Here is a 25,071-nt window from a genome sequence, read left to right as displayed (position 1 = left end):
AGGCTGCTTCCAATAATCATTTTTGCGTGTGAGAGAAAGATAATGTATGAGTTATGAATCCCTGCAATGACAATTCTCATAATCCCCAAAACTAAAGAAATGTACCTTCAAACAGTTTTAAGTTGCCACAGCAGAGTTCACCTCTTAGCCAAATTCTGATGCTACCCCCTGCTAAGAGGGCACTGTCCAAGAACTCTCAGCAACCTGATGCTGGCACTGTCTGTGGACAGAAACATTGCATTGTTGATGAGAAGAGCTTGTTTCTGTGAATGAAGAAATCTTTCTGAAGCAATGTCTGTACAAACCAGCATCCAAAAGTACCTCAGACCTTATCCATAGGCCCCAAAGGGGGGAAAAAAGGCCTTTTGTTTCAAGCAAGTTTGAGCCCCAGATCTCTTTGGTTCTGTTTCAAAACATGGATCTGTGAGAGTAAGAGTGAGACCTGTACAATTTCTGCCCTGCTAAAACAAATGTAGCCCACCAGCTGTCTGTCTGTCTGTGTGTGGGGTGTGCATACACCCCACTCTGAGAGATTTCTGAGGAAAGACTGTATGCAAACATCACCAATTTAAGCAAGGTGAAACTTTTTTTTCCATTGAGTAATAACACACAAGTTACAAACTTGTCACTTCTCCTGCCACTCACACATGTCTGCTCTCACTGTCTAGAAGTCCAAACACAGACAGACAGGTGACACATTTGTTCTTTACCTTGTCTGCCTTCCCAACCTCAACCTTTCTCCACTGTTGTCTCCTGAAAGTTTTTGATTCTGCAGTTGGTGGGTTGCCACTGTTTTTGATCTGTACTGGCACGACTGAAGCTTTAGATCACTCATACCAACTTCTTATCCCCTGTGATCTTCTGGTGAGGCATTGCTTCAGTTACCTTTACCTTCAGTTACCTTTAGTCATTGTTATCCTCAAGGACCAGGGCATTTTCTTTGGTGGTCCCCTTCCTATAGATGTATCTTCCAAAGATCTGCTGGGCTCAGTCCCTTCAGGCTTTTAGGAGGCTAGTTTTTATTGTTTGGAGTATTTATATACTAGCTTTCAAGCCAAAAGTTCTCAAAGTGGTTTACACAGTTAAAAAACAACAACAAAAAACCTTTTGCTACGAGTTAAATTTGCTAAAGACCTTCATCTTTCAGCCACTTCCTGATTTTGAAGAATTCTGTTCTCTGGTGAAGAAACTTTACATCTGAAGGGGTTGTAAGGCTGGGGTAGATGTCCAAGACTTGGAAGGAGTGGGGGATAGAAGCAATCTAGAAGGTGGAAATAAATGTTTTTCATTTCATTTTTTCCTTACCTTGGAGCTGCACTGCCCTTATGTCGGGCCTGGAAAGTGGGTTAGGATTGTGCCCTTAGATGATTAATTGGCATGTGTCAGGTCATCTAGAAGGAGTACTTCCCAATACACGTTCCTGTTATGCTTTTTGCCAAGGATTGATGTTGGCAAATGAAATTTACATTGTTCAGATTTTACTTTTTTAACCTAATGAGTTGAAAAAAGTATACTCGCAAGAAACTTTTTTCACAACTACAAAGAATTCAAGTTGCGCCACCAATGTCGGGCCAGTAAGAAGGAATCATTTGAACCATGTTGGACTCTTAGACTTTGGGACCAATTTAGCAACTGGTTTAACAGCCAACATTCATTTGCTTGTCTTGTTCCTCCATTGCAGGTTGAGTGAAAATGAACTGCGAGTAGAGGATGTAGCTCAGCCTCTCTGGACTGAAGGTAGGTGCAGCCTCTCACAATCTGGAGCTAAGCAGAGTGTCATTGGGGTCAGTGAGCATGGAGCAAGCAAGTACATTGAACACATGAAACTAGCTTATACTGGAACAATTGGTCAATGAAGTCCAGTAGTGTTTGATTAGTAGCAGCTGGGGTCTGGGGTCTTTCTCAGTTCTGCTATCTTGGACCTTTTCAAACTGAGATGCCAGATACTGAATGTGGGATATTTTGTGCTCTACCACTCCCAATAAGACATTAAAGGTGATGTGATTTGGTGTAGAGAAATGGAAGGCAGAGAGAGTGTTAAACACCTTGTCCCCTTCCTTGCTATTTCTCCACCACATCCCTGCTTCACAGATATGCATCTCTGTGGGAGGGAGGGGTTAAATTAGGCTCAAGAATATGGCATGCTAGGTCAGGATCGATCTCACTCAACATTCTTTTTATACACAGTGGCCATCCGGATGCCACAGGGACCTTTCCAAGGAGAGCATGACAGCTGTGCTTTTGGCCACCATTGCTTATTGCCACTGATGTACTTGCCTTCCATGTAATTATGTATTCATTGTCAATAGTAGTGGACATTAGAATATCTTACAGTAGTAACTTTCATAAGGTAATTATTGGTTGCATGAAGTAATCATATCCTTACAAGAGTCATATAAAGGTAGACCATTACGAGGGAGATATTATCCCCATAGGGCCAAACGATATATTATACTCAAATTGGGACTGCTGCTGAAATTGGTACCCTTCTGTTAAGTTCTCCCTGTGAGGTGCATAAGAACATAAGAACAGCCCCACTGGATCAGGCCATAGGCCCATCTAGTCCAGCTTCCTGTATCTCACAGCGGCCCACCAAATGCCCCAGGGAGCACACCAGATAACAAGAGACCTCATCCTGGTGCCCTCCTTTGCATCTGGCATTCTGACATAACCCATTTCTAAAATCAGGAGGTTGCGCATACACATCATGGCTTGTACCCCATAATGGATTTTTCCTCCAGAAACTTGTCCAATCCCCTTTTAAAGGCGTCTAGGCTAGACGCCATCACCACATCCTGTGGCAGGGAGTTCCACAGACCGACCACACGCTGAGTAAAGAAATATTTTCTTTTATCTGTCCTAACCCGCCCAACACTCAATTTTAGTGGATGTCCCCTGGTTCTGGTATTATGTGAGAGTGTAAAGAGCATCTCCCTATCCATAATGTCCATCCCCTGCATAATTTTGTATGTCTCAATCATGTCCCCCTCAGGCGTCTCTTTTCTAGGCTGAAGAGGCCCAAACACCGCAGCCTTTCCTCATAAGGAAGGTGCCCCAGCCCCGTAATCATCTTAGTCACTCTCTTTTGCACCTTTTCCATTTCCACTATGTCTTTTTTGAGATGCGGTGACCAGAACTGGACACAATACTCCAGGTATGGCCTTACCATAGATTTGTACAACAGCATTATAATACTAGCCGTTTTGTTCTCAATACCCTTCCTAATGATCCCAAGCATAGAATTGGCCTTCTTCACTGCCGCCGCACATTGGGTCGACACTTTCATCGACCTGTCCACCACCACCCCAAGATCTCTCTCCTGATCTGTCACAGACAGCTCAGAACCCATCAGCCTATATCTAAAGTTTTGATTTTTTGCCCCAATGTGCATGACTTTACACTTACTGACATTGAAGCGCATCTGCCATTTTGCTGCCCTTTCTGCCAGTCTGGAGAGATCCTTCTGGAGCTCCTCACAATCACTTCTGGTCTTCACCACTCGGAAAAGTTTGGTGTCGACTGCAAACTTAGCCACTTCACTGCTCAACCCTGTCTCCAGGTCATTTATGAAGAGGTTGAAAAGCACCGGTCCCAGGACAGATCCTTGGGGCACACCGCTTTTCACCTCTCTCCATTGTGAAAATTGCCCATTGACACCCACTCTGCTTCCTGGCCTCCAACCAGTTCTCAATCCACGAGAGGACCTGTCCTCTAATTCCTCTAAGTCCTCTAAGCAGGATCACTTGTCTTATGTTGTGACATTATAATATGTGTTTCTTACTGTGACAAGAGTTGAACTGGAGACCTTTCTGATTCAACCTCTTACAGTACCTACTCTGCATGCCTCTCACAAGGGATCAAACTGTCCTTACTGTAGAATAGATTTATTTATTCTATAGAAAACAAACATAAATGGCCTTTATAGATTGTGCTTTCATTCCCAAGTGGTCTTTTAAACCTTTGGCTCACTTATTATACGCTGTTAAAGGGCAAACTAATTTTTCAGTTGCTGTAGGCTGTGACCCTTGAATGCCTTTGAGACTGGCCCTAAGAACATCTACTTTTATTTGTTTTATTTGTATCCTGCTTTTCTGCAATAAAATTGGACTGAAATTTTTGCTTTTCTGCAATAAAATTGGACTAGCATACAATCAGAAAAAAACAATTAAAAAAATCCAAATTTTAGGTACATAAGAAGAGCCCCTCTGGATCAGGCCAAAGGCCCATCTAGTCCAGCTTCCTGTATCTCACAGTGGCTCACCAAATGCTTCAGGGAGCACATAAGACAACATGACACAACCTGCATCCTGGTGCCTTCCCCTGTATCTGCAATCTGAGGTAGCCTTCCTCTAAAACCAGGAGCTTGCACATATCTACAATGACTTGTAACCCATGATGAACTTTTGCTCCAGAAGAGTGTGGCGATACCAGAGATAATACACACTTTAAAACAGTTTGACCAACTTAAGCACTTGGAATGATAGAGGTATCTTATAAAACATTCTTTTAGGACCAATAACTTTCACCCAATCTCCAGTCGGGTCCCTCTCCTCTCACAGAGGCCAGTTTGTACCCAGCACACACATCCACATCCCAGGCTAAAACCCAGGACATTGATAGAACTACTCAAAAGTAAGTTCCTGAGGCCATGATATACAGTATCTGCTTGGGAATCCTTTGAGAAACACTACAAGACCCATATTTTTAAGGCTCATATGTTCTGAATTGTGTTGATTGGATTGCTAATTTTTAAGCATTTCACACACTGAAGTCCACACAAGACAGGTTGTTCACATTCCATTAAAATCAATATGATTTAAGTCTTGCTGTGCAGAATTCCAGTCAATAGACATAGTTTCAAAGAACCCTGAATTGGTTCTAGCACTAAAGGGAACTTCTTGACCATCATCTCACCTTCACCACCCTGCCCCTCATTTTCCATGGTAAATTGCTTTAGAAACCAAGGGACATCTCAAAAGCAGGTTTTTGCAACATGGCACAGAGGTGTTTTAAAAAGGGGCTGAATGTTTGCAAGCCTTTGGATAAACTTGAAACTGTGGTTCTAAAATTCTGCCGTACTGAAAATGCTTATTCTGGTTGTTCTTTGTGGACCATTACATTTTCTTATCTTACAGACATTTGGGGAAGAACTGTGCACACAACAGGGAGTTTCTTTGAAGTTTTCCACCACAGCTGCTTGCACTATAGAAGCCACCAAATTTTCAGTCTAAATTTAAACCTGAAATGGTTTGCCTCTTCAGCATGTAGTGGAAATGTTAAAGTTCTTCAGTATTTTTCTTTGTTAGTTTCAGTAAACTTGATGGTGCAGTAGGAACAGGTGGTCTCTGTACCAGTGGCCTAAAGTAGCTCTTTGGATCCCAGCTATAAAGTGTTTAATTTTTTTTATTTTTGAGCCTGTTAAATATTTTCTTTGTTTCAATTTTTCATATTTGTCTGCACTCAGAGCCTGTTGGCATGAGGAACTCTTTAAAAATCAACACCATGAACGAAGCAACCAGGTGCTAGGCTTCCTAGTTTCTTTGCCCCCAGATTTGTTGTTTATAGTCTTCCCCAGATTTGTTGTTTATAGTCTTCCATAGCTTCCATTTATTGCACAAGCTCCATTGAACTGAGTAGAGGTTGCAGAGCAGCACTGTTGGTGGATTGTGCTCAGGGCTGTGCTCTAATTCTATAAAAAGAGAAACTAAATCCTGCAATGTGAATACATTGTGTCAAATTACATGTATGCACACACACAGTGTTTGTGTGCATGTGCACACATTGGCTTATTTTACATAATCTGTTACGCTTCTGGTAGGAATGAAGAGGGCCAGTGAACTATGCAGAGCACTAGTCCCTTTCCCTGACCACTGAAAGTTCTGCTTAGCCTCATTCTCACCCCTCAGATTTATCTCAAGTATTGCTCATACATATTCAAGCATATCTTCATAAGAACATAAGAAAACAGCCCCACTGGATCAGGCCATAGGCCCATCTAGTCCAGCTTCCTGTATCTCACAGCAGCCCACCAAATGCCCCAGGGAGCACACCAGATAACAAGAGACCTCATCCTGGTGCCCTCCCTTGCATCTGGCCTTCTGACATAACCCATTTCTAAAATCAGGAGGTTGTACATGCACATCATGGCTTGTAACCCATAATGGATTTTCCCCCCAGAAACTTGTCCAATCCCCTTTTAAAGGCGTCCAGGCCAGATGCCATCACCACATCCTGTGGCAAGGAGTTCCACAGACCAACGACACGCTGAGTAAAGAAATATTTTCTTTTCTCTGTCCTAACTCTCCCAACACTCAATTTTAGTGGATGTCCCCTGGTTCTGGTATTATGTGAGAGTGTAAAGAGCATCTCTATCCCCTCTGTCAATCCCCTGCATAATTTTGTATGTCTCAATCATGTCCCCCCTCAGGCGCCTCTTTTCTAGGCTGAAGAGGTCCAAATGCCGTAGCCTTTCCTCATAAGGAAGGTGCCCCAGCCCAGTAATCATCTTAGTCGCTCTCTTTTGCACCTTTTCCATTTCCACTATGTCTTTTTGAGATGTGGTGACCAGAACTGGACACAATACTCCAAGTGTGGCCTTACCATAGATTTGTGCAACGGCATTATAATATTAGCTGTTTTGTTCTCAATACCTTTTCTCATGATCCCAAGCATAGAATTTACCTTCTTCACTGCCACTGCACATTGGGTCGACACTTTCATCGACCTGTCCACCACCCCAAGATCTCTCTCCTGATCTGTCACAGACAGCTGAGAACCCATTAGCCTATATGTGAAATTTTGATTTTTTGCCCCAATGTGCATGACTTTACACTTACTGACATTGAAGCGCATCTGCCATTTTGCTGCCCATTCTGCCAGTCTGGAGAGATCCTTCTGGAGCTCCTCACAATCACTTCTGGTCTTCACCACTCGGAAAAGTTTGGTGTCGTCTGCAAACTTAGCCACTTCACTGCTCAACCCTGTCTCCAGGTCATTTATGAAGAGGTTGAAAAGCACCAGTCCCAGGACAGATCCTTGGGGCACACCGCTTTTCACCTCTCCCCATTGTGAAAATTGCCCATTGACACCCACTCTCTGTTTCCTGGTCTTCAACCAGTTCTCAGTCCACGAGAGGACCTGCCCTCTAATTCCCTGACTATGGAGTTTTTTCAGTAGCCTTTGGTGAGGGACCGTGTCGAATGCTTTCTCACGATTCTCCCTCAGCAAGGCTTGTTCATCTATGTGTTTTGAGATTCTGTCTTTGATGAGGCATTCCACCACCTTACCCAGTATAGATGTTAGGCTGACCGGCCTATAGTTTCCCTGGTCCCCCCTCTTTCCCTTTTTAAAGATGGGTGTGATATTTGCTATCCTCCAATCTTCTGGCACCGTGGCCATTTTGAGGGACAAGTTGCATATTTTAGTCAAGAGATCAGCAACGTCATTCTTCAATTCCTTAACAACTCTTGGGTGGATGCCATCAGGGCCCAGTGACTTATTGATCTTTAATTTATCAATGAGGTCTGAAACATCTTCTCTTTTAACCTCTATCTGACTTAATTCCTTGGTCAGGATGGGCCATTCGGGCAGTGGTATCTGCCCAAGGTCTTCTGCCATGAAGACAGATGCAAAGAACTCATTTAATTTCTCTGCCATCTCTAAGTCTCCTTTTATCTCCCCTCTCCCTCCCTCACCATCCAGAGGGCCAACCGCTTCTCTGGCGGGTTTCCTGCTTCTAACATATTTGAAGAAGCTTTTATTATTCCCCTTAATGTTGCTGGCCATGCATTCCTCATAGTATTACCTTCTAACATTTCTTTTGCCACAGTTTATTCTTTTTATTCTCCTCATTAGGGCAAGACTTCCATTTATGGAAGGAAGCTTCCTTGCTCTTTATATCCTCTCTAACTTGGCTAGTTAGCCATGTGGGCACCCTCCTGGATTTAGTGGAGCCCTTCTTCCTTTGCAGTATACACCTCTGCTGGGCCTCTATTACTGTTGTTTAAAGCAGCCTCCATGCACTCTGGAGAGATTGGACTCTTTTTACCTTCCCTTTCAACCTCCTTCTAACCAGCCTCCTCATTTGAGGGAAGTCTGCCCGTCGGAAGTCAAGGGTTTTTGTGAGAGATTTGCCCGGTATTCTTCCCCCGATGTGCATGTCGAAACGGATCACAGCATGATCACTGTTCCCCAATGGCTCCGTAACATTGACATCTCTAACCAGATCCTGAGTACCACACAATATTAAATCCAGAGTCACCTGTCCTCTGGTGGGCTCCATGACTAGCTGCTCTAAGGCACAGTCATTTAACATGTCAAGGAATCCGGTCTCCTTTTCGTGACCAGAACACAAATTGACCCAGTCAATATGAGGATAATTGAAGTCCCCCATGATTACAACCCTGTCCCTCCTTGTCACTTCCCTGATCTGTCTCCTCATTTCAAGGTCCCCTTCCGATTTCTGATCTGGAGGACAATAGTACGCCCCCAGTATTACATCGCTCCACAGGCCTGGTAATTTAACCCACAGAGATTCTACGGTGGAGTTGGACCCACCATCAATCTCTACTTTGCTGGATTCTATCCCTTCCTTAACATAAAAGGCCACCCCACCTCCAACACGCCCCTCCCTGTCCCTCCTGTAGAGTTTATAGCCCAGGATTACGGTGTCCCAGTGAGTCTCCGCATTCCACCAGGTTTCCGTTATGCCCACTATGTCAATGTTTTCCCTTGTCACCGGACATTCCAGTTCTCCCATCTTTGCTCAGAGATTTGCATAAAAGCATTTGTACATGGAAGGATGCAAATCAGAATCTTCAGAATCTTAATAGTTGCTGCAACCATAATAAACATATGGGATTTCTTTTGTTTCTATTTTTAATGCAAACTAAGATTCTCAGCAATGAATTCTGTGCCAAGAATCAAATATTGTGCTCGCAGAAGTGTAGAACACACACAGCCCTGATTGAGCCCAGTAGGTGTGATCTATACATGTAATCTAAACATATTTAACCTTCCACACTGGATTACCGCAAAGTGTTCCTTGGGAGAGAGAAGACCAATTCTTACCCCTTCCTTTCTTTTTTTCTCTGCAGAAGGGAACATTGAAAGGGACCTAGCCAGTGAATCTTCAACCCCCTCTGCACTGCAGCCCCTGCTTCCTATGACACAGGTAAGCAGGGCCAATTTTAAGCACTACACTGAGGCTTCAAAATTAGCTCTCACCTCCTGCTCCCCTTCCCTTCCACACAGTTCCTTTTCCTACAAATTGTATTTATTTGTACTTGATGTATAGTTTTCTCTTTCCCATCATATCTGCTTAGCAATTGTTCTTTATTCATTGTTGCAACAATCCTGTGACTTTAAACCAGTTGTTTCCATTTTATAGGTCAAAAAATGAAGGAAACTTTCTCCCTCGTGTAGCCTTTCTTCTGGACAGTTTCACAAGATACACCTGAATTGCTTTTTATTTTCCCACGTGACTGTGAGGGTGTCACACCACCACTCTGTCACATGTGTTTACAGTCTTAATTATATGTCTGCTACCAATACCTTAGTCTGGGAAGCTCCTCCCTCCCAGGCAGGCAGGTTCATATGGTAAAGATCTTGCTCAGGGAAAGGGCTTCCTGGAATCTCCAGACGGACCTTGCCTTGTGGGGTAACAGGGTCATCAGCTTGCCCCAAGATAATCCTTCTCTCGATCACCATTTGGACAGAGTTTCTTCAGCAACCTCGCCACAGCACTGAACCATCTCATGGAGGGCATTGACTTCCTGCACAAACAGATGAGCATAGCAAGCAGAAGATCAGTGGCTCACAGAAAACAGGCAGAAGACACTCACCTCTGCATGCCTCACATGGCGGGAATGAACAGGTGGAAGAGCTGCTCAGCACAGACAATCTGCTGCCCCCATATTAGGAAGTGATGATGAGCTGGCTAGGAAGGAGCATCTAGCAATACTTGCAAGTGCTTCCTGCACTGGGCTGCAAAACACCTCCCCTTCACTCTCTTTCTTTGGTGGTGCAGATTTATGTGCATGCTATTCCAGGCTAGGGGTAAGAAAGCCCCATTGACTGCCAGGCCCAACCTGCTTATCTCAGACCAGAGAGCAGCCTTGCACTTCTGGATGGTGAGTACTCCCCTCCTCCTGCTCACCTGGGGCCAAAACCAACTGAGGGGAAGTGGGAGTCCACAGCAAGCCATATCAGCCCAGTTGAACAGACCCACTGTGTCTGGAGAGGGTCGCAATTGCAGCTTGCTGGGCCCTTAAACCCTAAGCCCTAGGCCACCTTACCCTGTCCCCAATCCAGCCAAGGGGAGACGGAATGGCAGAGAGCACAGAGGGAGATCAATGGACCTCGAGGTCCTTCACAGCCCAGAATACCCTTGTGCCCATCGTGCAGCTTCACAAAAAAGTGGCAAAGGCCCAGTGGGTAGACTTGATGGATTTAACAGCTCTGATGAAGCAATTATAGCCTCACAATTGGCCTCCTTTAACCCACAACTGAGGGTAACTCAAACATCAAGAGGCACAGCAACACAGATGGGCATGCCATGTCCTGAGGAGGAATCTGGGAGCTCACTGGAGCACAGCTGAGCCAGAGAGCAGAGCCATGATACCATGGATTCTTCATCCAGACATAGGAAGAGGAGGGGAAATGACCAGGATCAACCTGAGTCAGACAAATTGGACTCTGAAGGATCCATGGAAGAGGTCAAGTTGTCAGAAGATGAGCAGGAAGAGAAGCCCCATGGAATGTGACTTCCCCTCCTTTTGTCCTAGAAGGTCTCGAGGTCCCAGAAATGCAGTGCACCAACCAAGAGGATGCAGAATAATCTTTCAGGGGGTGGAGGCCCAGCACAGTGTTCCCAGCATGCCAGGAAAACTCTTAGGGTTTCCCGATGCTTGACTTCTTCAGGCCACTGCTGAAGTAGGAATAGCCAGCCCCAGCTAAGAGCTGAGACTCACACCCTATCAAGACTCACACCCTAGCAAGTTCTACACCCTATCATGGGACAACAGTGAGAAAGTAGATGCTAAGATCACCCTAAGTAGATGCTCCAGTCGCCACACTGGGATCATCCTTCCTGCAGGCAGTGAGGGCTTCCCAGGAAACAACTCAGATGCGTACTCCTCCCTGCAGGGCCTATGAAGCATCAGCTGGCCTCAGTAATAGGCTCTCTGTTCACTTCATTCCTCTGGATCCAGGACCTGTCAGACAATGTGAAACTACCCAAGGGCATAAAGCAGCGGTGTCCAAAGTTTTTGGCAGGATTGTCTCTCTGACACTGTGTTGGGGGCCAGGGAAAAAAAAGAATTAATTTACATTTAAAATTTGAACAAATCCACATAAGTTTATATAAATGAATATACTAAAGATGAACTTATATGAATGAAGGTCTTTCAATAGCTCAGGGCCTATAAAAGGCCTTGCACAAAGCAAGGTTGGCCTTTCCTTTGTTGCCACTGCTGCATCACAGACGTGAAACAACAAGCAGTGGAGGGAGCCCTCATCCCACAGCTCATGCAAGAGGTCAAACAGTCGCCCTCACGCTGAGAGCAGTTGCGTCGGGTCAGTGTGTTTTCCAACAAATCTCTGGAGGGCCAGAGGCTCATTGGAGACTGGGGGCTCCCTGAGGGCCGCATTGAGAGGCCTTGAGGGCCGCAAGTGGCCCCAGGGCCGGGGTTTGGGCACCCCTGGCATAAAGGATGACCTGAGGAAGATTTACTTGGCTACTGCCTTCTTAGGGTCCTCCATGGACACTACCCAGTTTTCTGCAAGAGTCATGGCAGCAGTGGTGACAGCAAGGAGAAACACATGGCTATGCCACTGAGATACAGTCCCATTAATCCCAGGCAAGGTTAGCAGTGGTGTCTTTAGAGACATCCTGGATCCATTCCTGGTAGAGACCAAGGGAAAGAAGGGAGCCCTCCTCACAAGAGATTAGGGGAATCCACTGGCGGTCCTGGCCCATGTGCCAGGACTGCAAAATGCTACCCCCTCCCCAGAGTTGAATGCTCCCTGCCCCACCAGGGGTCTTCACAAGCAGATCTTGGAAGCAATCTCATCCTGATCAAGGCTGGAGCAGAGCAGTTCTGGGGTCTGCTGCCACTCCTTCACCATACCCAAGAAGTCAGGAGACATCAGGGCTATCCTAAACCTCAAGTGGCTAAAGAGATGGATGAGGAAACAGTAGTTCATGTTGGATACTCTTAATGTCTGTTTTGCTAGCAGTCCAACAGAGTGACTTCCTGGCATCTCTAAGACAAGCAGGAGGTGTATGTTCACATCCCAATAAGACCAGCCCACAGGAGATTCCTCCATTCGCATTCCAGGGACAGCAGTAACGGTATAGAGTCCTTCAGCCTGGCCTCAGCTCCAATGGTATTCTCTAAGATCTTGGTATCACTGGTGACCACCTGTGAATTCAGGGGATGGCCATCTGCCCATATCTGAATGATATCCTGATACGCTCCCGCTCTCACTCACAGGGTTGAAAGGGATCTGCAGGAATCAGTGCTATTTCTACAGTAGCATGGCTTCAGAATCAACCTGGTCAAGACCAGCCTCCAGCCATCTCAGATGATAGAACTCGTAGGGGTGAGCCTAGAGACACTGTGGTGTACAGTATATACCTGTCAGAGGAGCTGCACACCAGGATTTCTGCCCTAACCAGGGCAGTGATTCAGAGCCCACACCCCACCATGTTAGTCCTGGCCACATTAGTTAGAATGCTTACCACATGCCAGGATGTCAAGATTTGTCAAATATAAATCTTGCCAGACAAATCACTCCTTTTTTTTATCAGGTTACTAGCTTACTGGACTGTGGGAATGTGGTAGATGTAATATATCTTGACTTCAGTAAAGCATTTGACAAGGTCCCTCATGACATCCTAATCAGCAAGTTGCCCCCACAGCACCTAACACATCAGCTGCATAATGGGTCTCACCCGCCCTTGAGTTTGTGTGCCAAGCAGCCACTTGGAGCTCAGTATCCATCTTCCCAAGACACTACAAGGTAGATGCATTTGCCTTTGCGGACACTGCCTTTGACAGAACAGTCCTGCAGGGGGTGCAAGAGACTCAAGGTCCAATCCTATCCAATTTTCCTGTGCCGGTGCAGGTATGCCAATGGGGCATGCACTACATCCTGTAGTGGGGAAGCAGTCACAGAGGGCTCTTCAAGGTATGGGAACATTTGTTCCCTAACCTTGGGGCTGCATTGCTGCTGAACCTGAGCTGGAAAGTTGGATAGGCTTGAGCCCTAAGCCATCCTGGAACCACTGGAGAATGGGGAGATCTGAGCTTATTTGTGAATTCCTCTTCTCATTGGTTCCAGGGTGGCTTAGTCTACCCACCCATTGGGACCTGAGGCCGCACACACATATGCCAAAGGAGGGTGGGAAGAATATGAGAAAGTAAATTCATAAATTTTTTTATTTTGGATTTACGATGTAAGTGTATGGTAGATGGATTTACTATGTGTTTACCAATAAGGGTTACTGGGCTGAACTGGATATTAGAAAGGAATAAAGGAGACCTGAAGAGAAAGTAAAACACCCTCCCCAAAGGATCACCTTAACAAGTGACAGTGCTCTAACTGCCAGAGGGACTGCACCTCAGGACATGTATAGTTTGCCTCACAGGTCCTGGCTATGACAGCAATGACTACAGAGTGAATGGAGGCTGCTCTCCAAATCTGGACAGCAATCCACTTATGCGGAGGGGTTCCAAGGCTTGTCTAAGTCTCGGAATTCCAGGGAGCCCCTACCCCCAAGCAAGATCTCGACCATCCGACCTTGCCTGCCCAGGAGGAAGGAGCTTCTCAGATGCCAAAGGCTGAGCCATCCTGGATCCACTGAGAAAGGGAAGTCACAGGTGAGCTCAGATTTCCCCGCTTCGAAACTCATTCTGAAATGAGACCTGATGCAGCCTAGGACCAGGTTATTTTAAGAACCACCAACATGCCATAGGCTTACCCAAACTTTCTGATTGGCTTCACAGGCTCTGCTGTCTGACCCACCATTATTTCAGATACGATTAGTGGGTAACAGAGAGACAGAACCTTTTTAGTGGTGATTCCATGGCTGTAATTTCGCTGCCCAGAATATAATTCCTTTCTATTTTTAGACAGGCTCTGAAAATATTTCTGTTCCATAAGATATTTTATGATTAATTTTATTATCACTGCCTGTGAGGTAACCACATTACTGTGCTGCAGCAAAAACAACAAAAAACCTTGCAACACTGTAAAGGCTAACAAATGTATATCAACATCAGCTTTCATGAACTACAATTCCCTTCATCAGGTATGTGAAGTGATTTCATGTATCTGGTGAAGCGGACTGTGCTCCATAAAAGCTTATGCTGAAATAAACGTGTTGGTCTTTAAGATGCTATTTTATCTCTGGCTCTTGAATAAGGAATTAAATTAAACTGGATGTTTATGCTGTTCTGTTTTACAGCCCAATCCTAATGGGCTGCCTTGCCAGCAGAACGCATGTTCCACCTGTGCTGGCTGCTGCAAAGCAGCCATAAAGTGCGCTCTAGCAGCATATACTGCAGGGGCACTGGTGGGAAGGCTGGTGCCTTCCCCAGTGCGCTGTGGATTGATGGAGACCCACTGGAGCAGATAAGCTTGGGCAGGGAGTGGAATGGGGCAGGGATGAGCAGAGTGATAGGAGCAGGTAGGAGGGTGGAACAGGCCTGGGAGGAAGCAGGATCAGCAAGGGTGCATGCTGAATCCCGATCACCTTTCTGGGCCTGATCCACCTTCCCAGGTCAATGCAGACTTGCGCCAGCAGTCTGAGTTGACCAATAGCAGCTTTTGGAGTTTACCCTGGGGCAAAGGGACTAATGCCCCATTACCTCAAGGAGACTCCCAGCAGCCAAACCAACCAACTGGTGCCACTGCATCACCATGCAAGAAGTTAGATAGGATTAAGCCTTTAATTTTTTTTAAATGGATGATTGCATGTTTTATATCAATCTCTATAAACTGCAATAGGAAAATACTATTTTACACATTTACGTTCCACCTTTAAAAATATAAATGTCATACGTTTCCCTGAATTTTTTTAATCAGTGCAAAAATGTTGTTTTTATAGAGGCCATTGCAATCCTTCCTTCATAAATATGTATTTAAAAAAATATTTAATTAGCTGTTCACACCATTTAAATTTATTGAGCAATTCACTGAATGTTTTGTTCAGATTTATTTTATAGATTAATATCTTCCCATATAAACCTTTCCAGTTCACCTTCAGCATCTCTTATATAGTTGCTCTTAGACCTTCTGTCTTGCTGTACAATTTAATAATTTTAAGCATCATCACCTTGCAGAAATAAAAATATTTATTTTATATATCTTAATATTTTAAAAGCTAAGTAGCTTTGCTGGGGGGAAAAAACCTAAAAAAGCATGTACAGTATGTGACATAGATAGCAACTGAGTTATGTTGTCTTTAGTTGCTTATGGTTCTTGCTGTTGGAAGGAAACCCTGAAAGACAAATTTTCTGGAGGAGATTGAGAAAAACCCCTTGTGAGAACAAATCCAAGAATCCCCAGATCCAAGTACAGGCAAAGGCTTGCCAGCACAGCTGGAGAAGTGGCAAGTTCTTGGAGCAGAGGGGATACAAGTAAGCAAGGCAGGTAACAGAGGGATAGCCTTATGGTTTTCCTTGGTAATGAGCTGCTCATGCTGAGTGTAGCACAGCCGGCTGTGACACAAGATTAGTTCTGAAAGTTCCCACAAGTCTCAGGACTAGAAGGGTTCTGGTTTGGCATGTAGGTGTCCTCTTCAGACAATTGATCCCAGTAGCACAGGGAGTAGGGGACTGGTGTCTGAACTCATGGTTTTGAGTTCTGCAGCTCCTGGAAGTTATATGGCATTACCTCCTTAGGTGGAGCTGCCTATATCATCAGATTAAATAGCTGTTGGAAACTCCCCAGTGCAGTCTCCAGGTGACTGCAGAGGTTCCTATTTCTCATGCTCTGCAGACCTCTTGCTGGCAGAGAAAGTAGATGCTGCATCTGGCTTCAGCCAACATGGACAGACCCAATTCCTTCCCCATGGTTTTGGCTTCCAGCTTCTGCTAAGATCTTGTGACATGATGAAGGAGCCAGGGCACAGAGGCAGGCTACCAAGCTTTATCCAGTCAGAGAGAAGGAGAGCGCTGATGAGGATGATCAGCTGGGAGCCTCACTTAGTGAGTGCACTGAGGAGGTCAAGGAGAGAGAGCTGTTGACAGAGAGGGAAGCAAGTGTTAGCGGCTTCCCTTCCTTTGGCAATCCAAGGAAACCTGCTACTGATTCCACAACTTTCCTTAAGGTGAAGTGCTTCCCCCCCTTCTGCCTATAGCAGTGGGACTTTATGCCAGCTGTATATATGTGAAGTTGAATTTAAGACTGGAATTTTTGGGGAAAAATAGATAAGATCTGTTGGAGCAGCTGGTCTCAGTGGTGGGGTACAGGTGGCCATTTTTTTCCTTTGTAGGTGTGCAGTTCTATTATTATTAATGTAACGTCACCAGTGTATCAGATGTTATGCAGAGTACTGTAAAGAAAAAAGGCAGGAAGAGCTTACAGATACGCTGATAACTGTGACACGCGCAAGATGCCTGTGCTGTTTCTATAGCTTCACAGGCAGTTGTAAGGTTTAGGTGGGAGATGCTTTGGAGAGAAAAGTATTCTGCCAATTTTTTTGTATGTCTTTTCTTCTTCCCCACTTTGCCTAGATTCCAGAGCTCACCATCACCACAAACTCCCCAGAAAAGAAGGACCATCTTGTGGATTTCACTGACTCGCCAGAGGCACCCGCTTTCAAAGGGCATTCTGCATCCCATGAGGAGCTGAAAGTTCCATGGGGTTTGGTTTTGGGAACCGAAATTCATCCCTTGGGACAGTTGGATGTGCCTGAGTTCAGCAGGTATGACCTCACCACAGAGGGCTCTTTCATGGAAGAGTGCATGGAGGAGCAGCTGAGAAGGTACCAAGAGCTGCCCAGCCACATGGAGGAAGATGCCATAGACCGGGAGCTGGAGCAGCTTTATCTGTCCCATTTGAGTCGACTCCGAGCAGAGGAGCTTGGAGGGAGAGGGGAGTGGGCTGAAGAGGGCTCTGGCAGTCCTAGCAGCCCTGCACCGTCTCTCATTGCCTTGCGGCAGAGTGTCTTAACTGACCGTGACCTGATAGTCAACTGGACAGGCCCTGAGAGAGCCCTGAATAGTTCCCTGGCCGAAGAGATCACACTGCACTATGCCAAGCAGCGGGGTGATGACTCCAGAGACAGTGAGGAAGAGGGATTCATACCAGGGTATGCAACCCTGGCACCGCCTGAGGTGGTGGGACCAGGCCGTGATAGCCCACCTGTTTTGCTAGAAGGCTGCTTTCTAAACCACCTGGAAGAGGGAAATGTCCAGCAGAACCCAACTAAGGATTCGGACTCCTTTATCAGCTTGAAAGTGGTGTCTTCCAGCACTTCACGGCCTACTGCTCAAGAGGCCATCGTGATTCCTCTCGTAGTTCCCGCCCGGACACTAGTGCCCCTACCAAAGTGGCCCACAGACCTACCTTCCAGTCCTCTCAGTACCCAGGGACAGAGCAAGAGCCAGGGCTTCTTGATAGGACAAGGCAGTCTCTGGCTGGGTGAGGGGCTTCATGTCCACAAGTCACCTGAAACCCATTCCAGCTCTCATGGTGAACTTGAAAAGATCTTGATGCGCTCCCTGCGGATCCTCAGCCTCTTTATCTTCCTGCCTGTGGTCTTCAGCAGCTGCATGCCCCTAGTGGCCATTACACTTTACCTTCTCCTGGATTGGTTCTCATAGCTTGACATCTCTCCCTGAGGTGTCAAAGATCCCATCAGGGTAACTTCTGTGGCTTGGTTCCATCCATGCTTCTTCTGAATAACCATAGTTGAAAAAAAGGCAGAAAGAGTAGGGAAAAGTCAAGCCCTTTTGAGAGATCGTGGCATGTCTAAGTTGAAGCTGCTCAAAGTTTTCCAAAGTTCAGGATACTTACATTTTTGTGAAATCATCTGGTATAAGAGGTGGATGAGGGGAAAAATGCATTAGTTATGACCATCCATGAGAAAAAGATCAGAGCTTGCTCCAAAGGTAACAAAGGTTTGGGCAGTTGCAAACTCCCCATCACTGCCCCAAGAGTGTTGCATTCTGATTTGGCATAAAGCTCCCAAAAATGTCAGAGACCACTTGAAGGAATTCTTAGTTTGTCAGCCCAATCACTTCCTTGTTCAGGGGACCCAGTGGGGATGCCCTGGCTGAGACTCTCCTCATTGCAAATCATGGAACCAGCACCATGTGAAATGTTTCCCATTTTTGCTTGGTATCAAGTTCCAGGTTGCCTAGGAGGAGAAATATCTGATGGAAAGAACTGGATTTCTCTTCCTTACAAATGAAAAATAATGTTCTTAATGAGGTTTGGCAGACTTTTTAATCTGATTATTTCAGCCTTCCTCTTTCAAAAGGCTTGAAATCCTAAGTATCCTTACCTGAGAGTAAGTTCTGTTAACTTATTTCTGAGTAGACAGGTTTAGGTCTGAGGTGGGAAGTTACAAAAACGTTTACATTATTTGATTATTTTTTTTAAAGGGATAAAGTATACTTCTATACTTGAAGTATTGAAAGGCATATTTTGACCTTTGACTTGTTTTGCAAAAAAGCAAAAGTAAGGTAAAATTTAAAAGGGATAATACTAAACTCTTTGAAAATGTTAACCAGTGAATCAAATATTCATATTTTAAAGTAAAAACTAATCTAAAATTATAGAATCATAGTGGTGGAAGGTACCCACAAGTTCATCTAGTCCAACCCTCTGCTTGTAGCAGAAAATCTTTCTAGAGCATCTCCAGCAGGTGTCCGTTGAGCCTCTGCTGAAGGATGAAAATACCAATGTGAAAATATTTTCAAAGAGGGATTTTTTTCTTTCTAAGTCAAAAGCCTTTTTATAAAATCTGTATTCATACAGTGCATTATACAGTGCAGAGATTGGCAACTAGATTCCTGGGTGGGTTGGATTTCACTGGAGCCATTAGCTAATTGCCCTTGAGACTCCACTCTTACAGTGTAAGAGACGGCATTGGTGAAGAGACTATTTAATTTGTTCCGTTTCTATCCTGCGCTTTCTCAAGGGCTCGGGGCAGGTAACAACTATTTGAAAACAAAACACAATTTTAACAACTCAGTTGAATTAATGTTACCCCCTGCCTGTTTAATCTTGACTGCAAAGGAAGTATTTACAGTTCTCCTTAAAAATATACAAGCTTGAATTTGACAGTCCAGTCCATGTGGCAACCAGTATGTCATCTACCAATTTTATTAATGCTTTCATGTGAAAGAAAGATAAAGCAACAACCTCACTGCCCCCAAACCCAAAAATATTTCTATTATAGGGAGCCAGAATGCTAACATTAAAATTTTTAAAAAAATCTGGCACATTCTAGTGGGATGTTCTTGTTTGCAAGCCCCATTGAAATGAGTGTCCGAAGACACAGTAGCACTTTTGGCTGTCTCCCATTCATTTCATTAAGGCTTCTGCAGAATAATGTCCTCCCGGATAGTGCCTTGAGTTCCCATAAGTTCATGTTGTTATTTTACTAGAATATGCAAACAGAAAGATGCTTTTCATTCCAAAGAAGGTGGTGATGTTTTTAGTGGTCTGTCCATCCAACTCTTGCAAAACTCAACCCCTTTCATTCCAGATGGTCTCCAAGTTCCATTCATGCCACGCGCCTGAGCTTTACCCCAGGTCCTTAGTGAGAACCTCCAGGCTACATCTCTGCTTTGAGGACCCCTTTCTGCTCCTGGATCCACCCCTTGCTTCTCTGCCACCAGCAGGGTCCAATTTGAGGACTATAAGAAAGCACCCTAAAACAGATGATCTTATTTATTTTTGTACCTGGTAGGAAGGTCTGACCTTCTCTACCATAGAACTCACCCCAAGATAGAGAGATTTTATTTATTAACCACTAGCAGTGCAAATCCAAACTAGTGGGTTTGCAGAGGATGAAAATAAGTTATTACTCTATATCCATGTACATTTCTGCAGCAGAACAGTTGATTGGAAACACCCTGCCTTTGCGTGCAATAGGTTGAACTGGCATTGAACTCATCATGAAAAGACAGCCACCCAACCCACCCTGCTGCTAAACATGTTTCGTTACTTCCTCTTGAATGTTGTGCCGTCATCTGCTGCTGTGATATAGTTTGTGAGGCCTTGTGGAGGAAGAGGAAGGTGTCTGTGCAGGTTCTGAGGCCACTTTCCTCTGCTGATCCAAACTTGGCCCTGCTTTATCCATCCAACAGCAAACTCTCTTATCTAGGGAATGTAGTTGGTTTTGGAAGGTGGAATGTCCTTTGTGCTTCATGAATGGAGATCAGAGTCCAGCCCTGATCTCACAGTCGTCAGTGGAAAATCTCTGTATATGCCAAATGGGAGCTGAGATCAGAATGTAACTAGTAGCCACAGCTCTGTGTGTGTGTGTGGTGTGTGTGGTGTGTGTGTGTGCACGCGCTTATACATTTGTTGATTTGTCTTTGTCTTCCACTCTTCTCCTCTGCCTTAGTCAACCTTTTTGATCCCTCATCACTGATGTACTGTGTGTGCAAATAGGTCTGAAGACAGCCGTTCCACCTCAGACTTGGAAACTGACTGACTTCAAAATGTTTTGGTCCATTGACTTGCCTGTATTGGTTATGCAGAAGCATTGGTGAAAAAGAGGCAGCCTTGGCGTAAAGCAAGGTTAGGTGGCTGCCTCAGTTGGTAGATTTAAGGACCACAAAGTGGGCAGACAGATCTAACCCTTGAGGTACAATCCACTAGGACGTTATGCACAAATCACATTGAAAAGATCAGAAACTTCAACAGAGCAATCCTGTGCAACACCTCTTCAGTTCAGTGCAGCTTGTACAGGAGAAATTCCTGGTGGATTGAGTCCATGTTATTTAGTAGGAAAAGAGAGGAGTTGTTTGAATTTTTCTGTACCAGACATTGAAATGTTTGCCTGGGTAGAAACTAAGGCTAGTTTATTTGGTACAGTGTGAGGAATAATGTGCAGCTTGATTTTTGGTAGCTCTCAGGCCTAGTTCTTACCAAGGTGGTAAATCTGTATCTGGATGAAACCACTTCAATCTACTCACAAAATTTCCTCCACATAGAAAATTAGATTTCAGGAAGAAGGCTAGGTGAGAGCCCTTCTTCATAATATCTAGCTTTCTAAGTGGAGGGGACTATTTTGTATGGAGGAACATTCAGTCCTGTGAACCCCTCACCAACAGTCTGAAGCAGTACAGCCCAAAGCTAGCCCTCAGTGTTTCAACCAAAAATTGCCTGTAGAGCTGCTTCTCAGAACAGCATCCAAGCACAGAATTTTGGTCCAACTTTGATTTTGATAGGCCCCCTGTGTACTATTTAATCAATCCAGTGTCTCTCAACCAGTGATACAGGTACTGCCAGTGGAAGTGTCTGGTGGCATTCACTGGACACCTGCCACCTGGCAGAGAGACCAGGAATGTGACACAACAAACAATGGTAGGAGGCTCAGCTTGGCAGGCAGAGCACCAAAACATGCTTTTCTATGCTTGAAAAGCCCTCCTGTCCACCCTGAGCTTCTTACTGGTGTTTGTTGCATCGTATCTGGTCTCCCAACCCAGAAGTAATTGGCAGTGATGTACTCACCAGTCACTTCCGACGGTACTTTGAATAGATGGACCAGATGGACAATGTGAAATGGTAGGGTGGACAAATGTTGAGAAATACTGATCTGATCCTTCACCTACCCTGTCTTGAGGGTATCCTCAGCTGCTTAGCTTCTCTGAACAGCACTAATCATAAACTAATTGGCAGGGGCTGTATGGAGTTTAGATAATAAACCTTGCCATGAAGGTTCTGTCTGGGTGCATCAGAGAAAGCATATACATAATATGTGTATAGTGCTATCCTGTTCTGTGATGCATGAACAAGCTGTAAATGGTTCTGAACTCTGTTGAGTTCTGAAATATACAGTACAAGCCGGAAGCAACAAATACAGACAAACCAGTCTCTCAGATGAAAGAATCAGCTTACTTCTCTCAGTCATCATTGGATAAAATGGATAACCCATTTTATCCTCACAACAACCTTGAGCAATAGTGGCTTGCACAATAATAATAATAATAATAATAATAATACAGGTATTTATATACCGCCTTTCTTGGTCTTTATTCAAGGTGGTTTACATAGGCAGGCTTATTTAAATCCCCGTAGGGATTTTTACAATTGAAAGAAGGCTCTATTTTTCAAGAGCCACAACAATTCAGATGTTTTGTTCTGATCTGGCCTCCATCCTGGCCTCCATCCTCCCACGCTCAGAGCAGATAGAATAGCTCGGCTTCAGCTTGTCAGCTGCTTCAAGGTCGCACGGTGCCGGTGGCCTCGGAGTGGCGACCTTGTGGATGTTATCTTCAGGCAAATGAAGGCTCTACCCTCTAGACCAGACCTCCTGCCCAAGGTCACCCAGTGAGCAGGGACAAACTTGGGTCTCCCCAGTGCACATCTAACATGTTTCCATGACACAGTGTTTGCCGTAAGTATGGTAGAGGAAAGAATGTTATCCTTTTTTACCTATGCCTCACTCAGAGTCAATTCTGTACTGTACACGGAGTTAGATGGTAAACTGAGGAAGTAGAATTCTGGATTGTTCTACTTCACATTGTAGGTGGAGAGTCATATTTTAGAATGCTTCCTCATATGAAAAAGAAGCAGTATTCCAAGTAAAAAATGAGGATGTTAAATGCTTAGTACATGCAGATTTATTTATTTATTTATTTATTTATTTATTTATTTATTTATTTATATGGGGAGCATTCAAATGTATGACACAACTGAAGTCTGCAGTGGAACGGTTCAGAATTCTACAACTTGCACGACCTCCTCCTTACAAACTCTTAAGGCATCCTAGGATTTAAGTAGCTTGTTTGAATTGCCCTGCTCTGAGCCTTCTAAGAAAATCCTGCTCATTATCACCACCCTTATGATGTGCCAGGGTTTCACCATTTCCACTTGGGTGGGTAGGCCTTGAAAGAGTTGGTATTGTGTATTGGAGAAGTGAGTTAGTTGGAAGCATCTAGTTCAAATCTTAGCTAGCTCCAAATTAACTATATGGCTCTAGGAAAACCCTAGGCACACTCTCCACCATCTGATATATGGAGATACTAATACTAGCCTGGATTACAGGGTTGTTTGAAGGATTGTTGAGACAATGTATATAAAGCATTTGAAGCATATAAGAAAACTAATACATAACCACTAAGACCCTAATTCAACTAAAATTTGTTGTTCTAAAGTTTCTTTGACATGAGTGGGATTTAAGACACTCAAGGCTTGTCCAATTGATTTTAATGGGATTTAAGCATAACTAATAAGAAAATTTAATAACACATGTTTACTTAGAAGTAAGTTCTGTTCAATGGGACTTACTCCCAGGTAAGTGTGTATAGGATTGTAGTTACACAGCCCAATCCAATGCGAATCCCCATGCAATGATCCAGCAGCACCCATTGTATCCTGCAGGGGAGTTTCAGCATCTGGAGGCCTCCTTGGGTTAAGCCCATGCCATGCCACTTGGTCCCTGCTCCAGCTTTATAGCTGGTGCAAGTTCATGTGGACCCGGATTGGATGATTAAGGCCGGGAAGGGAATTAGGATTTGGTGGACACTGCTGCTACTGAACCTGTCTCCTTCCCATCCTGATCCGCCAGACACAGCCCTGTTCCATGCCATTCTGCCAACCCCCTGCCTGCCTCCCACCCCCTGCACAAGCTTATTGGGGCTAGAGGGCATACATTATTAGCTGGTGCACAGAGCAGGCCACTCATCTCTTGTAGCAGCAGCCAGGCCACCCACTCTGGGGTGTTGCCTTTTGCAACATGAAGTGCCTAACGCTGCCAGAACACTTGCCCCAGTCCATAGGACTGGGCCATAGCTTTAGTTGGATCAGGCCTTAAATACTGAGAGTTAAGGTGATATAGTGGCCGAGAACATGTGTTGGGAAATATGTGGCTCAGATCTCACCTAAACCATGAATTAACAAGGTATCATTAAACAAGCAACAATTGCTCAGCCTCAGCACACCTTGCCATGGGGGGAATAATAGTATTGGCCTGCCTTACATGTGTAGTGGGAAGGTTGTAAGAATTGCTAGAATAATATAAGGGAAATGTTCTGAACATTCTAAAGCACTGTATACTTGCAAAGTGTTTTAATTGTTTGGCCAATTTCTAGCTCTGGGGTTTTCAAAATCTTTTTTTTTTTTCCAAAGTGGCTCTTAGGGGAAAAAAAACAAAACCTCACACAACTTGAAATGTATTTGTTTGACTTCTTGGTTGTCTTGCTTTTTAAATAGGGTCATGCTGATGTTCTTTCATGCCAGTAGTCTGATCTGTAATGGTTAGGGGGTGATTTGCACTGTCACTTGTGTGGCTGATTTTTCCAGTGTAGCACCCGTTATATGGCAATGATAAAACCACAGCATCCTCCTTTCAATCCTGAGAAGACTATGTAGTAGTTTGGAATTGGATTTGGAGCCCAGAAGCTTTGAGGATATTTCTCAGCAGGGAATTAGCTGTGGTAGCAGATCTGGGTTGGATAGGAAACATGGATAGTTGGGAGTCTTTTTTTTCTGTTGTGTATTCACTGCCCTCTGTCACTAGCTGTTGGATGGAATATGTAAGCAAGGATGGAATATGTAATTTCAGAGGTGTGCGTGCGTGTGCGTGTGTGTGTGCACATCATTGAGCTGTGCCTGCATTGGAAGCACTAATAAAAAACATACTGGCCACAGCACTTGTGTCCCCTGGAATTTTTTGGGAGTGCAGTAGAGTTGGTATGGGTACCTGCTAAAGTGTTAACTACATATGGGGACTTTTTACAAGTCCAGTATGAGTAGTAGCTACCACTGTAAGGATTGGACTAATTTCTTCACCATGTTAAGGAGAAACACACCCAGTCATAGTTACTGCTTTTTCCCTTCTCCCTTGTAGCAATCAAGGCCCAAAAGCATGAGTTGGAG

The 25,071-nt window shown here is 44.6% G+C and overlaps 1 protein-coding gene across 1 annotated transcript in view; it reads left to right on the top strand.

Annotated features, from left to right (window-relative positions):
- The window catches only part of PPP1R3F (protein phosphatase 1 regulatory subunit 3F), a 35,686-nt gene extending 10,844 nt beyond the window's left edge, over positions 1 to 24,842 (top strand). The window contains exons 2-4 of the mRNA XM_066614092.1: positions 1,682 to 1,737; positions 9,096 to 9,172; positions 16,743 to 24,842. Of these exons, the coding sequence (XP_066470189.1) occupies positions 1,682 to 1,737; positions 9,096 to 9,172; positions 16,743 to 17,834 (1,225 nt within the window). The 3' untranslated portion in view covers positions 17,835 to 24,842. The remainder of the gene's footprint in view (positions 1 to 1,681; positions 1,738 to 9,095; positions 9,173 to 16,742) is intronic.
- Positions 24,843 to 25,071: the final 229 nt, after the last annotated feature.

This window comes from Tiliqua scincoides, chromosome 2, assembly GCF_035046505.1.
Source record: "Tiliqua scincoides isolate rTilSci1 chromosome 2, rTilSci1.hap2, whole genome shotgun sequence".
Taxonomy (NCBI): Eukaryota; Metazoa; Chordata; class Lepidosauria; order Squamata; family Scincidae; genus Tiliqua; species Tiliqua scincoides.
Note: the sequence above shows the minus strand (reverse complement) of the source record. Positions and strands in the feature narration are given on the sequence as shown.